General features: G+C 43.5%; 1 protein-coding gene across 11 annotated transcripts in view; it reads left to right on the top strand.

Annotated features, from left to right (window-relative positions):
• The window catches only part of Wwox (WW domain containing oxidoreductase), a 927,061-nt gene that overhangs the window by 511,052 nt on the left and 400,414 nt on the right, over positions 1 to 15,595 (top strand). The window contains exon 9 of one of the 11 annotated variants that reach the window (XM_074055603.1): positions 5 to 1,998. The exons of the other annotated variants lie outside the window; for them this stretch is intronic. Within the exon in view, the coding sequence (XP_073911704.1) occupies positions 5 to 76 (72 nt within the window). The 3' untranslated portion in view covers positions 77 to 1,998. Of the gene's footprint in view, positions 1 to 4; positions 1,999 to 15,595 lie in introns of those variants that run through there. 11 annotated transcript variants of the gene reach the window in all.

The raw sequence follows: 15,595 nt of genomic DNA, 5'->3' as shown, positions 1-15,595 counted from the left end.
GTAGGTTTGGCCGGGAGAGATGAGTGAAGAGATTGCTGAGGCCAATGAGATAGACGTGAAGAATGGAGTGGGGTAGCTGAGATTGATCCACGAGATGGAGACACTGACATCCAGGGATCTTTTGAAATCAGCTGAACTAACCCTTCATTCATCCAACACATTTCTTTAACTCTGTAAGATTCCAGACAGTGTGGGAAGCTGTGATGTCAAGTGGGCAAATGAGCATGCAGAATCCCTCTCTAGCAGACCTAAAGGAACCACTCCTAGTTTTAAATCCAAGCCTATATGTATGGTCTTCCCTCACAAAGCCATTTTCTCGTGTGTGATGCATCATACACATCGTTGGCACATGTAATGTGTTTAGCACAATGCCTGGCACTTCGTCCCAGACACACTGTGAATGATCGTGGCCAAGTGGTTCTTTGAGAGAGAATTCCCTCTGGATTTCCCTCTGGTCTCCTTCTGTGAGCGACCTTTCCTACATCTTCTTGCAGGTGAGGTCAAATCAGAGAAAGAACAAATCAAAAGCCACCAAGCCTGCTTTAAAGGAAAACACGGTACGGGGTGAGACAGTCACATATACCCTGAGAGAAAGTCTGCAGGTGTTGGGGCAGCCACTCAAGGGACAGTGTCAAGATGAAATGCCAATAAATGAGGGAAATGCGGATTTTTGATTAAGGATAAATTTTAAATAAAATTTTTCTAAGAGAAGAGCTTCCCTAAACACATTGCAGGAACATTCTGAAATAGCATCTTTTTTCAAATAAGTTAGTTTGTTCCATCAAACACTAGTTCATAATATTTTTTTCTATGCCCTCTCCTCCTCTGAGGTGAGTTGATACCATTTATAATTCACCAAATTGAAAGTATCACTTTGCTTTAAGCAGTAGCAAGTTATAAATGAATTTGTAGTCAAGGATATTATTGGTTTCTCTTAGCAAACCATGCACCAATATAAACTGAAAACAAATAAGTAAAAGAAAGAAAAACCCAGCATTTTTTTCCCAATATTTTCCTACAAAAATATGATCTGTTTCCCTTCTCTGTTTTATTCATTTTAAGCACGTTTTTCTCCAAAGTGCTCTACTCTAAGCTAGTCTCAATTCAATTTAAAGTGAAAGGGTTTTCGAGTTTGGATAATTTACATATAAAAGCGTTACTGTACATTTTATAAAATGACTGTGTTCAGGAAAACAACGATTTCAATTTAATCGTATTGTTATTCTGCACGCTGAAATGCTCCCTCTTGCTTCTCAGTCTTACTAACAATACTCCTTCTTGTCCTAATTTTAAATTGTGAGTGCTTGAAAATTGCTGTGTGTCTTCCAGACCCCACCAGTATGGCTTAAGGCCCATTGCGACTTGTCTGATAGACTTGAAGGTTAAGCGCATTGTGTGTGAGATAGAGAATCTTAATAATAATCTGAGCATGACAGGTGCATAGGTCTTTTTCAATTATTTTCTTTCCTCTCCCAAGAAATTTTGTCTGCCAGTGGTCATATCTGTTCAACAAATAAAACTTATGCTTCATTTTCTTTCAAATTTTGCAATGTTCTTTCTCCCCACCTCCCTTTTACCTTTCCTATTTTTTTCTTTTTTAATGACTGTGTTTTACAAATCCTGTAGGATCCCATCACTGTACCTCAGGATCTCATATCCTAATGCCTCTTTGAGAAATGAAGCCAGATGCTTAGGATTTCTGGCCACCACGTTTGTCCCAGGTAGTATGCCAATGTTTCAAATTCTTGAAACATTAAATTGAATTGAATGTGAGGCTCTGACTATATAAAAGAAAATGCCCGAGTTTTATGAATCCACAAGCTTGGGCTCCGCTATAAATTTCCACTGGTCTCTGCTCTTTTCTCTTAGAATGCTGGGCTCTTCCCCCAGCTCTGTTACAGGAGCACTGACCAAGTGGCTTTCTCCAAAAGCACATTTGATAATTTCTCAGGGACAGAATAAACAGCTGTTTAAACAGGAGAGGCAAAGCTGCATTTTTTTTCATTTTTCTTTTATTATTCATATGTGCATACAAGGCTTGGTTCATTTCTCCCCCCTGCCCCCACCCCCTCCCTTACCACCCACTCCGTCCCCTCCCTCTCCCCCCCCTCAATACCCAGCAGAAACTATTTTGCCCTTATTTCTAATTTTGTTGTAGAGAGAGTATAAGCAATAATAGGAAGGAACAAGGGTTTTTGCTGGTTGAGATAAGGATAGCTATACAGGGCATTGACTCACATTGATTTCCTGTGCGTGGGTGTTACCTTCTAGGTTAATTCTTTTTGATCTAACCTTTTCTCTAGTTCCTGGTCCCCTTTTCCTATTGGCCTCAGTTGCTTTAAGGTATCTGCTTTAGTTTCTCTGCATTAAGGGCAACAAATGCTAGCTAGTTTTTTAGGTGTCTTACCTATCCTTACCCCTCCCTTGTGTGCTAAAGCTTTTATCATGTGCTCATAGTCCAATCCCCTTGTTGTGTTTGCCCTTGATCTAATGTCCACATATGAGGGAGAACATACGATTTTTGGTCTTTTGGGCCAGGCTAACCTCACTCAGAATGATGTTCTCCAATTCCATCCATTTACCAGTGAATGATAACATTTCATTCTTCTTCGTGGCTGCATAGAATTCCATTGTGTATAGATACCACATTTTCTTAATCCATTTGTCTGTGCTGGGGCATCTTGGCTGTTTCCATAACTTGGCTATTGTGAATAGTGCCGCAATAAACATGGATGTGCAGGTGCCTCTGGAGTAACAGTCTTTTGGGTATATCCCCAAGAGTGGTATTGCTGGATCAAATGGTAGATCGATGTCCAGCTTTTTAAGTAGCCTCCAAATTTTTTTCCAGAGTGGTTGTACTAGTCTACATTCCCACCAACAGTGTAAGAGGGTTCCTTTTTCCCCGCATCCTCGCCAACACCTGTTGTTGGTGGTGTTGCTGATGATGGCTATTCTAACAGGGGTGAGGTGGAATCTTAGTGTGGTTTTAATTTGCATTTCCTTTATTGCTAGAGATGGTGAGCATTTTTTCATGTGTTTTCTGGCCATTTGAATTTCTTCTTTTGAGAAAGTTCTGTTTAGTTCACCTGCCCATTTCTTTATTGGTTCATTAGTTTTGGGAGAATTTAGTTTTTTAAGTTCCCTGTATATTCTGGTTATCAGTCCTTTGTCTGATGTATAATTGGCAAATATTTTCTCCCACTCTGTGGGTGTTCTCTTCAGTTTAGAGACCATTTCTTTTGATGAACAGAAGCTTTTTAGTTTTATGAAGTCCCATTTATCTATGCTATCTCTTAGTTGCTGTGCTGCTGGGGTGTCATTGAGAAAGTTCTTACCTATACCTACTAACTCCAGAGTATTTCCTATTCTTTCTTGTATCAACTTAAGAGTTTGGGGTCTGATATTAAGATCCTTGATCCATTTTGAGTTAATCTTGGTATAGGGTGATATACATGGATCTAGTTTCAGTTTTTTGCAGACTGCTAACCAGTTTTCCCAGCAGTTTTTGTTGAAGAGGCTGCTATTTCTCCATCGTATATTTTTAGCTCCTTTGTCAAAGATAAGTTGGTTATAGTTGTGTGGCTTCATATCTGGATCCTCTATTCTGTTCCACTGATCTTCATGTCTGTTTTTGTGCCAGTACCATGCTGTTTTTATTGTTATTGCTTTGTAATATAGTTTGAAGTCAGGTATTGTGATACCTCCTGCATTGTTCTTTTGACTGAGTATTGCCTTGGCTATTCGTGGCCTCTTGTGTTTCCATATAAATTTAACAGTAGATTTTTCAATCTCTTTAATGAATGTCATTGGAATTTTGATGGGAATTGCATTAAACATGTAGATTACTTTGGGGAGTATCGACATTTTTACTATATTGATTCTACCAATCCATGAGCATGGGAGATCTCTCCACTTTCTATAGTCTTCCTCAATCTCTTTCTTCAGAAGTTAAAATGAATTTTGTTCTAAGCAAAAGATAAGTATGTTCCCATCCCGGAATGAAATCCGGGTCTGAAACAGAGGCATAGCCCTCAGGGTCTTAGATAGGACTGAGCCCATGGCCCTGCCTCTCAGCATCCAGATTGGTTGCTGAGGGCCCTTCCAGCTTGTTAGTCTAGTGATGGAGAGCCTTGATTGGCTCATGCATCACACAACCTAGGTGATGGAGGGCCTTGATTGGCTTCTGCATCTTCTTAGTCTATACAATGGAGGGCCTTAATTGGCCACCATTGGTAGATAATATGTGTAAACAAACCTTGTAGGACAGACTGTCTGTAAACCCATGTTATTATTTGAAATCCACATGGTTTATGGTGGATTTATCCACAGTTGTCAAGTGTCAATAATATAGCCCATTATGCTCAGTTTATGCCTTCAAAGTCTTTCTAAAAGAAAAGTATTTGGGTGGGGGAGGGCGTCTCATTACCGTAATACCAGCACTCAGGAGGCTGAGGTAGGAGGATCATACCTTTGAGGCCAGCCTGGGCATCAAAGTGAAACCCTTTCAAAAAACACAAAAAAGTAACTTTTCAATAATGAAAGTGATGAGTTCTTCCATCCCAACATTCTCTTTTCCCACTTTTCTCCTTTAAAGATTTCACAGTTTTCCATTTAGTTGTTAATCCCTTGATCTGTTTTAAAAATCTTACAGTGATAACATTAGTCTTGTTATTTTTGTATGAAGATGTTTAAGACCAGATATTATTCACCTGTAGAAGAATGTATTTTCCAAGGAGGAAAAATTCAATATTTTCTTGTCTTTAGAAGTCATAAATGTTAAGCTTGAGGCAGTCTGAAACACTCATTTTAGAAATATCCCCTACTGCCCCTCCTTGGGGACAAGGGCAAAGACAGGAGTTGTGGTGAAACATATGGCCTGGTTCGCTTGCCTCATTTCAGTGAACCCCTCAAGTCCACTCCAACCCCAACACTTCCAAAGGATCTGCTGAGGCCTTGGCTGCTCCAACCAAGTTTAATTTCTCTCTGTGCCCAATTCTGTCTTGCTCACCCCCCCTCACAGTGTCATCTCACCCCCCTCAACAAAAGAAATGCCCCCTATAAAGAAAGGACATATGCTGTGAAGCCTAATCCATCTGCTCACTGTCCTTAGAGAAAGAGTTTCACCTCTTGGTTTTGAAACATTAAGTAACCACTAGCATTCTCACAGAATGCTTTTGAGGGTCAAGTGAGAGAGGGTACATATAATGCCACACAGCATAGCAGGTGCTCCAAAGATGTCCCCTTGTCCTTTCTACACATGAGACCTTGTGGATAGACATGTAGAGAAAATATAAACAGACCTATAGACACTGGAATAATTAATATCATGACATCCCAGGAAGCACAGCTGTGTATATGGCCGTGCTTGGCACTTGTTACCCATTAAGGAGCTAGTCATGTAAACTATTAAATACATTCAGATTCAGTTGTTTTTTTTCTAGAAAGTGTCATTCTGAACATGAGTGTTTTTTTAAAAAGCCAGTACCTCATCTCCCTTCACTCGCCTTGATGAAGATCTTCCTACGTTCACCTTAGTCCCAGAAGAAATGGAGGAAGCAGCCAGAACATGGCACACACCCTCTGCCCGGTAGAGGACAGACAGTGACCACGGCCTTCTGTGGTGTTTAGGTCGGGTGAATGGCCTGGGGTTCAGTCCTAGGCCTGGCACTCACTGGAGGCGAGAGAGACTTTGTACAGCTTCTCTCAACTTCTTGGTCTCAACTTCCTCATCCATAAAGTAGGAACAGTAATGGTGATTCATGGAGGTGTTTGAAGACTCAGTGATGGAGAAAATGTCTGAAAAGTGACAGTGTGAGCCAAACAATGGTGCTTGAACACTTGGCACAGTCCCTGGCACATGGGAAGCATCCAGTAAACAGTGTAACTGTCATGTTTGTTGCTATTTTATTTCACAGGGTGCCATAGCAGCTCAAAGCAAGGTGTTATTCTGCCTGAATTCTATGTTTGATGACTGAAGGGTTGTCAGCTGGTTAATGCAGGAATAGAGAGGGAACTAAAACTGGAGCAAGACTTAAAGGAACGCTAGAAAATGGTGGGAGAAACCAGGAATTCTGTGCACTTGAATTAAACCAGTCTAAATCTGTAGGGATTAGGGGAGAGCAAGAAACAAAAAGGCAACAGGCAGTCATGCTAACTACTGCCCTTTTACTTCTGTTGGTCAGCAGCAATGATTGCTAAGCGTTCCTCACAGTCACAGAGCATTAATTTTCTTCTTATATTCTAAGTTCACTGTACAGAAACACATTAAGATTGTTTTGGAAGCGTTTGCAAAACCTTAGCAACATAAAGCAGTTTCTTGTCCTTGGAGCCAAAGCCTTTCCTTGTGAGGATGGAGGTGGAAAGGCTAACAGTGACGGCAAGGCCAGTGCAATGGTGCACACCTGTAATCCCAGCACTCTGGAGGCTGCAGCAGGAGTGTCACGAATTTGAGGCCAGCCTGGGCATCATAGTGAGACTCTGTCAAAAAGGAAAGGAATAAAGGAAGAAGGAAGGGAGGAAGAGAGGAAGGAAGGACTCAACACCACAAAATGAGTCTGCTACCTTCTTTTTATCTACACATTTCTCTCCTTCCTGTTTTATCTCCTTTCTTACTTCTCTCCTGCCTCTTCCTCCTCCACTCACTTTTTCCTTTTCTCCTGCCTGTGGGTACTGAGCCCCTCCCTGTCATTCCTTTGGGGCTCTCTCTGGGGTCAGCATAGCTCCTTGCTTTCCCACTCAGCCAAGATCAAACACTGGAACTCCCTGTTCCATTGGACTGAGCTAGCTGATGTAACAGATAATCCCCGAATTTCAGTGATTTCACATTCAATCCTTAACACAGTGTGGATTTATTTATAGCTATAATCATAGCCTTCTATGGGTTAGTCCTAGACCTAGACCTTACCTAACCAGTGACTTTGCCCTCCATCCCCCTAGTTCCTCAATGGTACCCTCCTATCCAGGCTGGCACAAGAGGTAGAGGAGACATGGAACCATGTGGGATCTTATCTGGACAAGGCCTGCAAGTACTCCCCTCTTTCACCCCCATTCCATTGGCAGGAATTCAGGTCATTGAGAAAGAAGAGGGAAATGGCTTCAGTGACAGTCCAGCTGCCCCTTGCCTTATTTCCTGGTTCTAGATCTCATCCCTTCATTCATAATCTGTAATTAAATCTTTCACAAGTGCCTGTCACCAGTTGAACACACTTCTAGTGGCTGTGGCTACCAGCAAAGAACAAAGTCCCAGTTGATTGAGTAGAGGAGTTGGATCTCAGTAACTCTTTGATTAACTAGTAGCTTAGATTTTCCATTGTGTTCTATGGAAGCCAGAGATTTTCATGAACATAATTTTTAGCAACAACTCCTAAGAATAATCATTCATTCACAATCTTCCTTTTTCTAAAAAAAGTAAAGAAAGCGGATAGATTCTGGCACATTGCACACTGTGAAATCATCATGACAATACATTTGTAGCATCATAGGCATGGTCTTGTTATTTACTAGGCCAAGTTGAAGCCCCTTGGTCTGGGGAATTTGGGGGAAGCCAGTCCCACTCCTGTGAGGTCTTTGATATAAAGACAAAAACCCCAAGCTGGGAGAGCAGTTCCATGCAGTTCCCTCTCAGTTTACATCAAAATCATCTCATTGCCCTTGGGACTGAAACTCACACTCTGTAAGCTCTGCATTAGTTTTGTACAACCATATCCTGCACCCTCCAGCAGGCATTTTTCTGGGGAGCAGTGAAAATAATTTGATCATGTTTTATGTGTGTGCAGAGGTTTCCAGACGTATCCCATCTCAGTTCTTTCCGTAAGAGTCCCTTAAGGGCAAAAGTGTTGTGTTATGTGTTTCCCTTTGCATCTCTTGAGGCCCAGTAAAGATACCCAGCACATAGTAGGGGTGTTACAGGTGCTTTGATGCATGAAGGCACTGTATTGTTTTCTATTGCTGGGTAACTTAAAGCAGCACATTTCTTCTGAAAGAAGAAGGTTCTGAAGGTGAGAAGTCCCGGAATCAAGGTGCTGGCAAGGCCATGCTCTCTTGAATGTTCCACAAGAAGACCCACCCTGCCTTTCTCTTAGCTTCTGGCATTGCTGCTGGTCCTTGGTGGTCCTTGGCAGTGGGACACATCAGTCCAATCTCTGTCTCCATCAGCACACGGTGTTCACACCATGTGGCTCTCTGTCTCTTCCTTGCTTCTTAGGAAGATGATAGTCATTGAATTAGGCCCACCCTCCTCTAGCATGACCTCATATTAACTTGGTGATATCCTCAAAGACCCTGTTTCCAAACCAGATCTTTGGGGTAGCACAATTCAGTTCACAGTATGCACCGTCCCCTCTCAGAAAAGTGCCATTTCTCTAGGATCTTTGATTCCCACTATCTCTTATAGCACTTGAGCTCATGCATTTGATGGGTGAAGGTGAGAGGGAAGAGGTGAGCAGGGAATAAGGAAAGCAGAAAACCAAGCTTTGAAGGAAGGTTTCATTGAGGTGGTGACAGAGCAGCACAAGGCTTAGGACCCATCCTCTATAATATCCAGGCTTCAGCCTCTTATGGAGGTGGTTTTGGTGAGTGTCCTTATAAAGATCCTCAACGTTGCCAAGGTTGAATTTTCCTCACCTATAAGACAGAGGTAATAATATTGATTAAATAAAATAATCTTTATCAAGTACTTCACACAGTGCCTGGCAGTTTGCAATGTCAGAGGCAACTTCTGTTCTCTGCATCCCCAGCTGCAGGGCCACTGCTGGTACCTAGGATGGAGTGGGTACATGGGAACCCTCAAGGAACTCATTGTCCTACGAGTGTCTGTTAGAATCAGAGCTAGTCTGGACTCTGCCATGTTCCCTACCCTGCCACCATGAGACATCCCTGAACTCTGGGGCTCTTTGGACTTCTGATCTAACACTCCAGAAATCTTTGGTCTTGTTCTGTTTTCTGTTTTTGCTGCTGACATAGCACCCTTGTGCCCTACCTTTGCTTTGTTTGTTTGTCTTGTCAATATTGTTGCATTGACAGAGGGCTTCATTAAAGCCCTTTGCCAACTAATTTCATATTTTATTCTAATTTTTGGAGTGCTTCAACCTAAGGGAGGAAGCAAGGGATGACAGACCATGGTGTTTAATGACCCTCACATCCCAAGCTCTCTCAGTATCTGATTGTGATCTCTAGTGAATCCCAGGCATGTCTTCTTGGCAGGATAGTGTCCTGAACACCTGCATACAGGAAGGCGGGAGATGCACCAGTCCTGGCTTCCCAACCGATACAACCCTCTGAACAATGGTGGTTGCCTTGGATAAGCAGGGCTCTCTTTCTGGCACGTGATCAGTTGGCTTGACTTTGCCATCATGGCCTGGTTGTCTTGACAGAACGTGATACAAAATACAGGACTGTGTTGTCTGCATTTGTGTTATTAGTAACATGCAGTGCCCAACAGCAGTATCACAGAACAGGGAGAAAATAACTAGGAGACCAAGGGAAGGTGGCATAGAGTAGGGAAAAAAACTACAAGACCAAGGCCAGCTAGTTCATGATGTTTGTCCAAAGGGCCTGTAAACTGAAAGGTGAGTGCTGAGCTTCCTAGAGAAGCCGTAAAAGGAAAACATCACTGACATGCCACCCCATTATTTCTGGAACTGAGTCCAAAGAGAAAATTCTACTTTGGGTTCTCATATGATGAGGACATTTATAAATGGAATGAATAAGTTCTCACGCGTAAGTATTTTCTGTCTGCCTTTTGCTCCCACTTGCCCTCTGCTATATAGAATGGGTGCTCTCTCACTGGACAGAGAGGGTGGTTATTTAGCTGGATCGAAGTTTCCTTTTGTGTCACCTTAATTCTATGCACAGTACTGCCCTTTGTTTTCTTTTGATGGGCTGATACAGTGATGGGGAATGAGGATCAGCTAAGCAGGTCATTTGAGTAGACAAGACCTGAGCCCTGGGTTCTCTGCACAGGAGGTGCTGTGGTATTATTTCCTGGTGCTGTGATGGTTGTATGGGTGGTGGGGAGATGGTCCACAGCAACTTTGTGAAATAGAAGATACTCCATTGCTTCATCTATAAAGTGAGGGTGAGGAAGATGGTGGGCCTAGAAAAGCACTGGATTTCATTTTTGTGGCCACCTGACCCACTGGGTAGAGCTTAGAGCACAATGATGGGCATTAATCCCTTTCCCTCCCACGTCCTCCACCTTTCCCTCTTGCTTTTTCTATTTCTTTTGCATTGTTGGGAGGGAATCCAACCAAGGGTCTTGTTCATACTGGACAAGCAATCTACCCTCTGCTAAGAACAACTGTCTTCACTTTGGAACTCTACTCACTCTTACTTTACATGGCATGGTGTATCCTAACAGCATTGGGAGACCACTTAGAATGCATCCATGGAGTATAAAACTTGAAGCTTATCAGAAATGCCTTTGCCACACTGGTCCTGGAGATGTAAAAACATCACCCAGGCTGCCACTTCCAATACTGACCAGGGAGAGACCAGGGACCAGGGAGACAAGAGCAAGGAAGAACATGAACCCTGAGCTCTGGGCCCAGTCCCTGGGGTCCCTGTACCCAGCACTTCAGTTCATGGAACATTCCCTATAACTGTGAGAACCTTCTCATGTCTTTCCAATAAATTTGTCTTTTTGACTCAAGTGCAGATTCTCTCCAGATAAAAATGAAAAGAGTCCTGGCCAGTAGTTGTTCCAAGTGGTGAGGACCATGGACTTGAGACTGGACTCCCTGGAGAATTGTATGAACTCCACCAGGTCCACTTGGTGGTGAGAAAGTTGGTGACAGGTGCATCCTATACAGGAGCCAGCCTTAGCCTATATCAGCTTTTCTCAGCTGTCTTGATTTCAGGACTCTACACTCTTAAAAGTTATCCAGGATCCCAAAGACCATTTCTCAACATTTATCATATTAGGAAATAAAATGAAAACACTTAAATTACTTATTTCTTAATTCATTTAAAAATAAGCAATTACATGTTGACATGAGTAACTCTTTTTATGAAGAGTAACTGCATTTTCAAACAAATGTTAAGCAGAGTATCACCGTTACACATTTCTGCACATCAGTCTAAGGTCTGGCTTCCTAGAATCCAGCCAGACTCTCACGTCTGCTTCTTCATTCAGTCTCTTGTGGTATCATGTGTCTTGTGGCCTCTGGAAAATTCCACTGTTTAGTTGTAAAAGAATGAAAGTACAAGTTCAAATAACACCTTGGCAGTATTCTGAAGAGTTTTGACCTCAGTGAGCCTCCAGAAGGTTCTCAGAGACACCCCCGTGGTCCCCCAGCTGCCCCTCAACAACCACAAATTCTACAAGAGCTGCAGAGTCTCTCTCCCAGTGTCCATGTCCTAAGGTTGCAAATGGGAAAGTCATGTTCCGAAGGAAAGTCATCTCCCAAAGCGTCACTGTCTTCCTGTCTAGACCCAGCTGCTAATGTGCTGTTGGACTTTTGTGATGTCACTTAAATCTCAAACCCCACTACCATCCGTGTAACGTGGAGGTCACAAGAATTACAGAAACTGTGTGGATCACTTCATTTAGTCCTCCTCACAGTGCACAGTGGGATGATGGTATCTTTCATAAGCTAGAAAAGTTTGGCTGAGGGAGGATGTAGTGGGGAGATGGTGGCCCTACAAAGATACATGCACATAACTGCCACCACCATCCCCAGGAGCCTTGGGAGGAAGTATGGTCCTCCCAGCACCTTAATTTTGGACCTGTGACTTTCAGAACTGTGAAAGAGCCATGTTTGTGGAAATTTGTTGGGACAGCTACAGGCAACAACTCATCAGAGGGTAAAGGTTTTACTTAAGGTCACCCACCTGCTAAGGCTGTTGTACCATATCTAACAGTCACAGACCACCCACCCCCCCGCCCCCTGTAGCTTGTATCTTGCCAGGAGTCTTGGGCAAGATAGACAAGGTCATCAGCCAAGGGCAGTTTTCCAGAGAAGGTTGTGAAAGTTGGGAGAAGGTACCGTGACTGAGAAAAAGGGATCAGACCAGGACACCAACAGCTTCCACTGCCTACACATGGTCACCTTTTCTCTCTCCTCCACGCCTTTGGTGCCTCCAAGTCCCACACACATGTACAGACAGGTACTTAACTTCATGAGCACATGCAGCACATAGTGCTTTTAATATCCACTGTACGTTTGCACATTGCCCTGGTCACAGATTCCAGAGCAGAGACAAGCTTTGCAGTGTGATGAGTAGGGCAGGGGCCTCAATGTGACTAAATTTACTGGGTTATATGAGAAGAGGGAAGAGGATAGTTAGTGTAGACCGCATCAGGGTCCTATGCTGACTCTTCTTGCTCCTACCTACCTGGTTTCCATCTGGCAGAAACTTGTTTGCCAAATTCACAGAAGAGCTGCCTAGAAACTGTGGAATGTGGCCTGGGTGGCTTGTCCCTCAGTCACTCTGTTCCCTCACCTGTCCCTTCCAAATGTCACACATTCCCAGTCATTCATGTCCCCTTACTGGTATTTATTGCTTTAATCCACTCTCCCATCCCAAGAGAAAAGGCTAATGTCATTCTGTGAGTTCCGACTAATCGGGGCTCCACTGTCACAGCAGGGCTGGCTTCTGTGGCCTCAGACAACTTGAGGTGGCCTCCTAAGTGGCAGCTGCCAGCCGCCAGAAACTCAGAGGCCCTGATTCCATCTTCCTGAAGAACAGTTCTATTAGGCAAAAGTGACACTTTTAAGCCCCTGTGTGTGTGTCACTCATAAAAGTTCAAAAGGTTGTCAGAGGAGACAGCAGTCATTTCTGGGTTCCAGGGTTGACTAGATCATCCTCCCCCCATATTATAACTGAGGCATGCTCTTGCCACAGGGTGGAATAGAGTCGTCACCGTGATTGCTTTTTCATTATTATAATAATTAGACATAAAGTCAGTATTTTATATACAACTTGTAATTTGAAGATTCTCTCTGTGTAGGACTCTGGGCTTTACAAATGAAAATCTACATTCAGTTGGCCAATGAAATGTCAGGATGGAAAGAGAATTTTGAAGTAATGAGACTTCCACTGCTTTGGGACTATTGGCATATTAAAATACAAATCTGTCTGTATTTTTCTCGCTTTTATTAGACAAATGCACGTTTGCTCAACACAATTGTGGTTGGCCTAGTCCCTGAACAATCCCACACATTTTTATTATGCCTGGTGTTTTGTTTTGTTGTGTTTTAGTGTCTTCACTGCCTTGCTCACACTTGCTTCTCCCAGCTGAATTAGGCAGGAGTTGAGCCAGGTGAGACACTGCCCATTTGACAGGTGTGAATGCAGAGGCTGTGGCTGGCTACACAGGGCTGTCCAACCCCTAACACACAGACACACTGCCTGGGCCTGAGAATCAGGAAGAAATCTGCCCCCCTAAAGTATCCCACCCTCGTGTTTTTGTACCCAATTGACAGTACTGGTTTTTTGTCCTCATTGCTAGGGCCCCTGGAATGGCACCTCCCATGCTGCTAATTTAGTCCTGGCTCTAGGGAGATGTAAGAGACAAAACTTAACACTAGAAGCCACCATTTCCTGGTTGGCTTCCTTTCTCTGTAGCTTGAATAAAGTATAGGATTTGTCACTTAGCTCCCTATCTGAAAGTCACAGGAAGCCAACAATAACCTCTACATCCTGGGTGACCTCCCGGGCTCCTTGCAACCTCTGCAAAGCCAGTGCTGTGACTTTACCTCTGAATTTTTAAGTACCTGGCTTTGAAGGTGTTTGCTGAATGAATGTGTGATCTTGGAGACCATTCTTATGATGACCCAAAGAAGGATGTCGGCTTAGCTTGTTCAGAAGAAGATAATAATTCACTGCTCTTGGTACCCAGTACTTGTGAGCTATGGAAGGTATCAGAATCTTGTTTAGCCAACCATGATTGAGGAGCACAACCCATACTGGGTGCCATTTACTTTCAGAAGTCCAGCTACCAATCTTCAGGAGTTTTGGGTTCCTCCAAGTTCTAGAAAAGGGTAACAGAATAGAGATGGGAGGCAATAGGCTTGACAAGAGACTTCTTGTAACAAAAGAAGAAACAGAACTGTGCTTTTGAATAGTTGGGGTCAGATATACAGAATTGTGTTTGTTGTTACAGATGTGTGTGCATATATACAAACGTATACATACACACACAGCTCACAATCTCTAAATTATCTCACAACACAGGCATTGCTTCTGGAGGAGAGCCTTGAAGTGTGCCTACCACTGTCACCCCTCCTTCTAGCTAAGTGGTGTTATTAGGGCCCCCTTCCCCTCTCACTCCTCACTAGGCTGCTTGCAGGCATTTCCAGTCTCTGCCTCTGCTCCCTGTGCCAGCAAACAGTGTCATCTCTGAGAACCCACTGTTTAGAGAGCCAGTCTTGGCACCACAGGCTTGCAGTTGAAGAAATAGGGATAGTAAAGGGTTGGAGTTTTAGAGGACATCTGAAATGCTGCCATGGCTCCGACCGTGGTTGGCTTTGCCTGGGTTTCCAAGCAAAATCACCCACTTCCAGGCTCCCGACAGTGAGGTCCAGCATCCTCATGGGGGGCAGAGCAGCTGGCCACATGACTTATGAAGACAGATGGCACTATTGATGGTGGTGGGCAGTAGCCATGGACTGGGCGTTAGTACCAGGCTGCCTGCAGAAGGGGTAGACAGCCTCAGGAACGAGGGTCCTGGTGCTCCATGGATGAGAAGGGTCCTGTTTAAAAGCCAGGTTCTGAGTTCCAGGTGAACATGGAAATGCCACAGTGTGGAGAGTGTGCCCCTCCTCCCAGGCGTGGGGCCATTTAATTTCTCTTAGTGCTGGAAGGGGACTTGGTAGAATTGATTTGGCAAAAAGGTTAATGTGTTGTTATGGCTGCCAGTTGGCCAATTGAATTGCTAGTATGCAGGGCAGGGGAAGCATTTAATCTGACACAGGATGTGCAGGGCCACCAGCGCAGTATCTTGGCTTGCAGAAGCATGTGTGAATGAATGTGTGTGCACGTGCAATGTGCTTCTGCTTTCACTCCTTCCAGCCTCCCTGTTATAAAAGGGGTTGTCATTACTATTCTTGTCCACTCCCCAGCCCCCACTCCCAACCCCTAGAGAAAACACAAGAATTGCTTTTTCTACAGCGTCATGTGATAAGAGAGCTGTAGAAATGTGGGCCCTGTCCCCTACAGACCAGGGGCCTCCCCCGTGGGATGCATGCTTGATGATCCACTAGGATCCATTGTAGCCAATGACCAAGTCCAGCTTGCCACTTGTTTTTATAAATAAAGTTTTATTGAAACAGAGCCAGACCCATTGTTTAGGGATTTTCTAGTGCTGTTTAGGAGGATCAAGCAGTCGTGGCAGTGACCTCGTATCCTACAAATACTAAAATATTTATAGTGGTCATTTATTTCTTCACAGAAAGGATCACCCACACCTTTGGATTGTCAGATATAGAGAATAGAAAAATATATAGATTTGAATTTCAGATGACTGATGAATGTTTTCTTAGCAAAGAAGGATTCTAGATTTAATTAAGTAGTTTGTATTTCTTCCATCTGGCTACCCTATGACCCCTGTACTACAACTTGTGAAGGATGTGGAAACTTCATTTATCTTTTATCT

Source organism: Castor canadensis, chromosome 15, assembly GCF_047511655.1.
Source record: "Castor canadensis chromosome 15, mCasCan1.hap1v2, whole genome shotgun sequence".
NCBI lineage: Eukaryota > Metazoa > Chordata > Mammalia > Rodentia > Castoridae > Castor > Castor canadensis.
The sequence above is the reverse complement of the archived record's forward strand: the minus strand, read 5'-3'. Positions and strand labels throughout refer to the sequence as shown.